Consider the following 8,690-nt stretch of genomic DNA (forward strand, 5'->3'; position numbering starts at 1 on the left):
AGCAGCTAGTTCTCCTTCATTCCAGTTTAATTTGGAGAGAGCATTAGAGTGGGCAGGCACATATCTCATAAAATCTAGAAGTACACGATCTTGGTCAAAGAAAATTTGATGATCAAATGTCACAAATGATAGTTCTCTGGTTAAAGCCACTGACTCAAACTGTAGTTATTCTGGTTTTCAAACACCCTCCAACCCAGAAATATACACAAGCCATATTAGGATACTATACACCTCTCTCTCTCTCCCATATTATGAATTTTGCAGAAAGGACTATGAGACTACAAGCTCCCTCCACTCAGTAATTAAGGTGGAAAAATCAAACAAAAAACCAATCCCCACACTATGAAAACTACCAGTGTATTATCTTCAGAGGCTATGTCTTCACTCCCTATCACCAGGGAGTTTTCACCTAGCCTCTTCACCTTTTCCAGTCACTAGTCAGTCTTTTGGTAATGAGATTTCTTACTGTAACCTTTCTTCCTTCTTAACAGCAGCCTCCTTAGCAAACCAACTCCTTGCTTCTTGCTTGGCACAATAGCCAAAGCCATAACTGCAGTGTTAGTACCTTCCTTCTTGGAACCAAGATGTGCTTCTGAAGTATTTACCACCAAACCAGAAGCTTGCAAGTTCTTACAATTATTGGAGTCAGGAAGGGATGAATTCTCTGCTTCTCCAATGCTTAAAGTTCCTCTGATATTGGGAGACTTGTGAACCTCTGCTTTAGAACCATCCTCAGCTAGCATTCGATCACGCAAGGAGAAGCGTCTGTTCACCCTTCTGTTATTTATTACAGTGGTGGCGGCACCACTGCTGGAGAAAACCTTGTCAAAGAGTGCTGCATCTTGTGGTGAAGCCAACACCTTTAATTGCTTACCTAGGTTCAGAATTGTTTCTTGGCACTCTGCCAACTTCACTGAAGCTGCTGTAATTTCCCAACCCTGCTCGTTGGAAAAGCAGAATACATAATCAGTGTTTGATATCTGTTTTCCATTTTCAATTGCATTTGTTGGCCACGTGTTTACAGAAAGTTGAACTCAATATATAACAAAACCTTTACTCAAAATAGAAAGATCAGCATTTTACATGATCTCACTGCTAATGCATCATACAATATTACAATGACCTATCAATTGCCAATGCTACATGACAGAAAAAACCAAATGTCAAATCAAGTATGTACATTCTATGATTTTCATATTGAGAGAATAAATCAATAAATAGATAAACAGATTCTACAAAAACTAGTTAGTTCAATTCCTAAGGCATGATGTTACCATTCTGAGAAGATTATAATCAAACTTTAGTATTTCAGGCATGTAGACAGTCTTTTCTAATAGAGGAGAAATAGGAAAAACTGTGAATGACTTACGTTTTGAGATTGCTTCCCCTCTCGATTCATGACATACTTTGGTGTTTCTTTCCTTGCCACACTGTGAATTTTATGTTCCAGAAATCAGAACTATATTTACATGTTCCTTTAGTATTCACAGGAAGTTAAACTAAGAAATGGAATTTTACCTCTCTAACTGGAGTTGAAGCTCAAGACATGTAGCTTCTAGCTCTTCACAACAGTTATTTTTGTACTCCAACTCAACTTCCAAAGATGAGCACTTCTGGAAGATTTCATTCAGTTTAGCTTTTGCAACTGTAAGCTGGGTATCAAGATCTTCATTAATTGATTTCTGATTTTCAACCTGATCCTCAATCATTTCCTTTGTTTCTTTTGATATCTTGAGTTCTGTTTGTAAGCTTCCAATGCTTTGTTCTGATTCATGAAGTTGTACTGTCAAGGCCTCACTCTTGTCAGTTGCTGACTCCAGCCTGGCTTCCATATTCTTCAAATCATCTTTTAATCTCTTGTTTTCTTCTTCCAAGCTACACTGAATACCCTCCTTTTCGGAGATAACATTCAGATTCTGGTCATGTGAAGAAGCAAAGGAGCCTAAGCATGATGATTGTTCTTCAGAAATATGGATCACATCTGGTTCCAATACTAAAAAATTCCCTTCAGAACCAACGTCTTTATCATTTTGTGATTCAATCCAACCAAAATGCCTTTTGATCTTATCCCTTGCACTTGAGGCTTCCTTAGGAGTAACACAGTTGTTCAACATCCAGTCCAAAGCAAATGAGAGTTCTCCAGCAAAATTTTCAAGATCAGCCCTTTTATTCAACAGATCATTGCAAATGCGAAGAAATTGTTGTAGAACAGTGCTTAATTCAGAACTTTTCCATTGAAAAACACGGACAAAGTAATCTGCATGAGCTACTGCTTGTTTGGGACTTTGATCTCTCTCTAGACAACTGCTAGAGGTATTGTAAGATGTTAGATCAATTCCTTCAATCAGCTCAACAATTTTAGAGATTGACTTGCTCAGATTAGATTGAAACTGTTGCTTCTTTGTTTTTTCTGCTGAGTTCTCAGCAGTAGAAGCTCCACTGAGTGAACCTACAGAAGGAGATGTGTTTGGAGATTTCCAGCCTATGTAGCCACTGATATGGAGAGCATCAGATTCTATTGGATGCATTGAGCATGCTGTTTTACTAACATCACCATCAGTTAAAAGAGTGCTACAACCCAAAGCAATTTTGATGTCCTCGAGAATTTCATCTAAACTTCGGTTGGAAATACGTTTGTGCTCGGAGATAGCATGCAAAACAACCTGAAGCCAATCAAAAGATCTTTCAGCTGCTACATCTCTTGAGTGAATCTGTTTTGTGTTGCTGAAACCACAGTAACCCTGCCCAAATGGAAGCAATCCCTCACCATCTGATACTGGATTATATCCACCTCCAGAAACTAAGGCTAATTTTTCCATCTCAACAAAATCGTCCATTAATCTCATTTCTGGAACTGTAATCGCCTTGTGTTTCATTGGATTCCTAAGTTTTCTGTCTCTAGAATGTGCAGGTTCTGAAATCAAAGCATTAGCCCATGAACAAGAAGAGCTAATTCCATCAATACTGCCAATATCAAAACCTGATGTTTGAGATAGTTCACTAGATATTGGACTACTCCTTACCAGCTCCATGGAGTTCTGTCCTGTAAACAGCTTTTTAGGCTGAATCTCAACCTGTGTTGGCCTGGATAATGTTTGAGAGCATGCTAAACTTGATGACTGGAGTTGAGCATTTTTCTTGGTCATCATTTCTTTGAGAGTCCTGTTTTCTTCTTCCACATTGCGTAATTGCTCTAACAGGAGATTGATGTTCTTAGTTGGATTATCAGGAGAATTTTCAGCGGCAGAGTCTCTGATAATCAAATCTCTAGTGGAATTCAACTTTCTTCTTCTCAGCTCTGTCTTGTCCCTCCCCAGCATTTCAACTTCATTCTTCATTTTCATCACAGCAGCAGGACCTGGCAGCCTCTTTTGCAGAAGGAGACGTAACTTCTGGCATTCTGCTTCCAACTTTGCGATTTTCTTTACACCATCCAAATGTTGCTTATGTGCTAAGTCAGCTGATCGACGGTTGTATTCCATCTCTTCATTTCGGATCTCAAGCTCCTTCTCGAGGACATGAAACTCATATTTCAAAAATGTATTTTCCTTTTCAGTGAAATCTAATCTAGCCATTAGTGCACCAAATTCTGCTTCTGCCTGAGACTTGTGCTTCTGCTGATCTTCAATCAATTTTTCTTTGACTAGCAGGGCCTTACTCAGTCGAGAATTCTCAACCACCAACTCTTCAAGCCTTCTGTTTGTCTCTGTCAGCTTGTCTTGTAATGCTTCCTGTGCTTTCTCAAACTCACTTGATGTCTTCATGATAGCATCACGCATCCTTTGCTCCTGCTCTTCTCTAAAAAAATTTAGCTGTTGCATACATTCCTTCAACGCAGCATCTGAGCGAGTTAACTTTTCATTTGCCAATTTTCCCTGCCTCAAAGCTTCTTCTAGCTCTTTCTTCAGAAAGATTGCATCTGCTTCTGCCTTTTCCCAACCTAGAAGAAAACTTCTATTCATTAGATCATAGACAAAACAAAGTGCACATTCAAACAAATTAAGAAATGTTTTCCACTGATACTGTGATATTTTAGGGAAGCTTTTTGAACAGAGGAAAAGAGAAGGAGAAAGGATAAAAGTAAATCACCTGCATTTGCTTCTGGTGCCATTTTCACATTTTTTGTCACCAGATCCTCTTTAGCATGACAATCAAGGAGGACTGAAGCAAGCTTCTCATTTAGATTTTTCACTATTCTATCTCGTGGCCCCTCCATCGGAGGCATTTGTACCTAGTATAGAAAAATATTGATCCATGAGTCATTGGCATAGATCATATACAAGAATCATAAACATCTCTAAACAAGAAATTAAGACAAGGGAAAAAATAGAAAACAAAATATGTGGATGAAAGTAGAGGTTTTCATTACCTCTTCATCAATTCGTTTCAAAGACATGTCAACCTTGTCAGTAGCAACAATTGTCTTCTCAGAAGATTTTTTCCGCCAAAGCCACGTTTTGTGGTCCATGATTTCAATTCCTGTTTCAGAACCAAAAAGAAAAACAAAGAATTGTAATGTTATCAACTTAAAGCAGTCATACAGTATGCTGTTGAAAGAATCAAGCTAGCAGCTTAATTCAGCAATGAATAAACTGCAGAAGTAAAGCTAACTACTGAAAGAAACAGTCTTTGTCATCTAGATTTTAGTTGTCAGATTGAAAGAGAGAGCTCATTATGTTGTGCTCAAATAGAATTAAATCATTAGTGCATTATGAACAATTTTCTTCCTCTGATAAAATTATTATTAGAGGTGGAAGTAAATATATGGCTACTGAGATTTCTGCAAACATGCACATGATAGTGAAAAATTCTGAATCTTGTGTACCTGGCTATGCAAGTAAAGAAAGCAGAAACAATATCCAGAACAAACGCTAAGAGGATTTGACTAATTCCAAGCATTCCCAATACTTCATACAAAATTTCACTCACCACAGTGTCCTAAAACAGGTAGATGCAAATAAATCAATCATTATAACAGCATTGAAAGGGGATTGTCTGCAACTCCGCATCTCTAGATGCATGTCTTCATTAAGGGATTAATCACCTGGACTAGGGGGTACCCAAATTCAACATAACACTATAAATAGCAGAGAATGAACTTCACTCGCAGAATGTAAGTCTGAGACAACATAGATGCCAGGAGGACCAACATTCATTGGCAACTAAGAAATTTTTTTCTTGCTATTAAAATAAGAAAATTATTAAATTTTGGTCTCAAAAAGCATGAAATATACCTTCCAAATACTACACCATGCAGTACATATTTACCATCTTCAACAGATCAACTCGCTAACTGGTGCCAGAACATGCATCTTAAGAAGGAAAAATTACTTAATTGACTGCCTCAAAGAAAATTTATAAGAACACCAATTGTTCTAAATCAAAGGTAAAATGAAAAAACAAAATTTGATGCTCAACTTTTGCCATGTACACAATGATCTTACTTAGCATGAAAGCGACTTTGGTTTGTTATCTAGACACTGTCAACACTCTAACATGGCACATCAATTCTCATGCATAATCATAAACAAATCCAACTTAAAGCAAAACTGCAAGCTTTCAAGTGGGGGAAAGAAACTAAATAAATAAACAAAGAAGAGAAAGTAGTTGAAATATTTATTAGTTCTCACCTATGCTTGTGCAGAATCAAGTTATTTAAACAACAGCTAGCTCAGTACTCAACCACCATTACAGCATGAAAATCGCGGAGAGAATTATTAAAATAAAGAAACTGACACTGAAGTGAAGCGAGAATTATTGTAGGTTAAATTACAAACCACATAAAACCCAGAAACAAGAAGTACACGGGAGATACTATGTTTGGACTTAAAGGGCAGTTTTTTGGTCATTTTAACATAGGATGCTCCTATCCACCGACAACCTACCAAAGTTACTTATAACACATGTTAACAGCAATAATGATGGAGGAGGACAAAACAAAGCATAATAAAAAAAAAAGGAAACGGTGGAAAAATGGTGAAAGTCAGTCATAAAGAGACGAGCGGTGATAGAGGGAGAAATATTAAAGGGGTAGAAAATGCTGTGCATGATCAATCAATGGGAGGCCTACTAAAGTGGAACGCGCCATAAAAATGGAGTCGTCCTCTTGCAGTGGGTTCTTGGATTTTCATCAAGGAAAGGTGGTGCCACGCGCGAAGAGGGGTTTTCGACGACACGGCCTAGCCGTTGACGAAACCTGCGGGCTCGCTGTCCTCGAGCTGGGTGGCATCCACGCTCGTGAAATGAGTTTGGATGGGGGCGTCATAATGAAAGTTGGCAAATCATGATTATGTTTTGGGGTCAGATATTTTATATAATTTTTGCTTTACTGAAAGTATAATTTTGTCCTACTTTTCTTATCTTCTTTATTTTATGGACCTTTTTCTTTTTTATGACAAAACGGTGCACAGAACCCAAACTAATTTGGGTTAAGGGAGCCCAGACCACTGACCAGCTTGAAAACCTTACTTCTCAGTCCCCTATTGGGCCGAACCTCGGATGGGTCAACTTAATTTGGGCTAAAGGCTATTTGTTTGAGTTAGTATCGATACTAATTTTTTTTCTTTTATTTAGGAGAAAATATTTGAGTAATGTTAATTAATTATATTAAAATTAAAAATGATTTCATCTATAAATTATTAAAGGTATTTCTTGAAATTCTCTCTTATAAATTAGTAGACGATATTGATATGTTTTTTATATACTTATTAATCTTGATATTCGAAACTCTCGATTTATATAAATTTTTTTATTATACATAATTTAAAAACATAGACACACAAAACAAGAAATAATATTCTTTAAAAAAATAATTTCTTGATAATTCAGCTCTTAATTGTCAAATCAATTATAATTATGATTATAATAATTAGATCAAACTCTTTTTTTTATCATAAAAATTTCATTAAATGGGCTTTAAACTAAGACATTGAAGAGGGTGTTTGTTACATAGACTTGACAATTTATGTACTTGTGTTTTAATTATATCATTTTAACAGTTATATAGATAAATATGAATACGACATGATTAATTAATCGTGTCAGTATCTTAACTACATAGATGAATAAATTTAATAAACGTATAACACAAAACAACATTGTTAACAAGTTTATTAAACATGTTGGGTAAAATTTTATATGATACAATTAATACCATTAAAATTTATATGAATTTATGACATTGTTTACATGATTAATACAATTAACACTATTAAAACAATTGAATTGAAATACATACAAGTAAAATATGATTCTATTATTCAAATTTATTACTGAAAATTATAGATATCTTAATATTTATCAAATATAATAAAATTCAATATCAATAAATAAAAAATATTTATATTTATATGGATTAATAAATGAATCTTAATTATGTACTAAATATGTTACATAACATGTGAACACTATTAAATAAATAGATAATAAATGGATTATAAGTTATATGGATACACAATAATATTATTAACTAATCATATCTTATGCGAGTTTAACACGGTTAATAAACGATTTATTTGTATCTTAACCGTATTAATACAATTACATCAAACATGATTAACCTAAACTTAAACTCGTTTAAATTCATGTCATATCGTATACAAAATTGTTTAATCTATTGCTACATATGCCGATGGACAATATTGAAATTGGGGTTGGTTGCTCATAAATTTGGTTTGGTCCCCTTCTTTTAATTATATTTTAAATTAAATGAGTTAAAACTCTTATCCTCGTTATTATTTCCCAATTTATCCCTATTCTAAAATCACCCATATTTTACTAATACAAATTTTAAATGTTTTCTCACAATATTTATATCACAATTTTGTTTTGTAGTTATTATTTTTAGTATTTTTGTAAAAAGAACATCTAAATAGTACCAAAATAAAAAAATACAAGCTTATTAATAATAGAAACTATCTCTTTTTATTCAATAAATAAAGTTAAAAAAGCAAAATACATTCTTTTTCAATTTATCATTTTTGCATGAGAGGATGGTTATGATATTTCCCGTCTTATCATATATAAATGTAATTGTTAAAACATATATAAAAATTTAAATCAATGAATGTTAAAAACTTGAGTTAAAGTTTTTAAAAATCACGAGGTTTAAGTCTGAAAAATTATTAGGTCAATAATACTTAGACTCGAGTTGTTATAACGATAGACTTGAAAAAAAAACACAAAAATTTAATCAATGATTTTAATATATGTATACAAGAATTGAATCCACGCATTGATTAAAATAAAGTTTTTTGTTTCACTGTTGACACGGTTTTGAGTTTTGACCCCAAATTTGCAAATTATAAGCAGCAAGTAATAGAGGAGACTTGGTAAGGCAAATTTGTTTCCCTCTTTGCAAAAATCAAATGAAACTTTGGGTTAATGAAAATCATAAGATATTATTATTTAATATTCGGAATAAGTATTTTGATGACTACAGAAATTGTAGGAGATAAAAAAAATACTTATATGAAATTTATAAGTGAAATATTTTATTGAAGATCACAAAAAATTTGAACTCCCAAGATATATATGAAAATGCATTTAATTAAAAATATATAAAATTTATAGATAAGAACGCGTTTATTTTTCTAAAGTAGAGGAAAAAGATCAGCCAATAAGTATGTTCCACGTAGCCAAAGTTTCCTTCCTACGAGTAGCCGACATATTATCCTGCACTATAAAACGAA

The 8,690-nt window shown here is 34.1% G+C and overlaps 1 protein-coding gene across 2 annotated transcripts; it reads right to left on the minus strand.

Moving 5' to 3' along the window:
• Positions 1–90: 90 nt before the first annotated feature.
• On the minus strand, positions 91–6,031 carry LOC18607964 (filament-like plant protein 7). 2 transcript variants are annotated; one of them, XM_007042411.3, is made up of 6 exons: positions 5,631–6,031; positions 4,370–4,479; positions 4,090–4,231; positions 1,519–3,940; positions 1,370–1,430; positions 91–938 (listed from the first exon to the last, which is right to left on the minus strand). In XM_007042411.3, the coding sequence occupies exons 2-6, from the start codon at positions 4,466–4,468 to the stop codon at positions 435–437; spliced, it is 3,228 nt and encodes a 1,075-aa protein (XP_007042473.3). In that variant the 5' UTR covers positions 4,469–4,479; positions 5,631–6,031; the 3' UTR covers positions 91–434. The 2 variants fall into 2 exon arrangements, with proteins under 2 accessions (XP_007042473.3, XP_007042474.3); XM_007042412.3 differs by lacking the exon at positions 5,631–6,031 and adding an exon at positions 5,235–5,312.
• Between the last annotated feature and the right edge of the window lie 2,659 nt (positions 6,032–8,690).

The sequence above is a fragment of the Theobroma cacao genome, chromosome 2 (assembly GCF_053813885.1).
Source record: "Theobroma cacao isolate CCN51 chromosome 2, ASM5381388v1, whole genome shotgun sequence".
NCBI classification, from domain to species: Eukaryota; Viridiplantae; Streptophyta; class Magnoliopsida; order Malvales; family Malvaceae; genus Theobroma; species Theobroma cacao.

Coding starts and splice junctions, on each gene's coding strand:
- LOC18607964 (XM_007042411.3), bottom strand. CDS start 4,468: ATGGACCACAAAACGTGGCTTTGGCGGAAAAAATCTTCTGAGAAGACA. Junction 3,941..4,089: donor GGCACCAGAAGCAAATGCAG/GTGATTTACTTT, acceptor GTTTTCTTCTAG/GTTGGGAAAAGGCAGAAGCA. Junction 939..1,369: donor AGGGGAAGCAATCTCAAAAC/GTAAGTCATTCA, acceptor TCCAACGAGCAG/GGTTGGGAAATTACAGCAGC.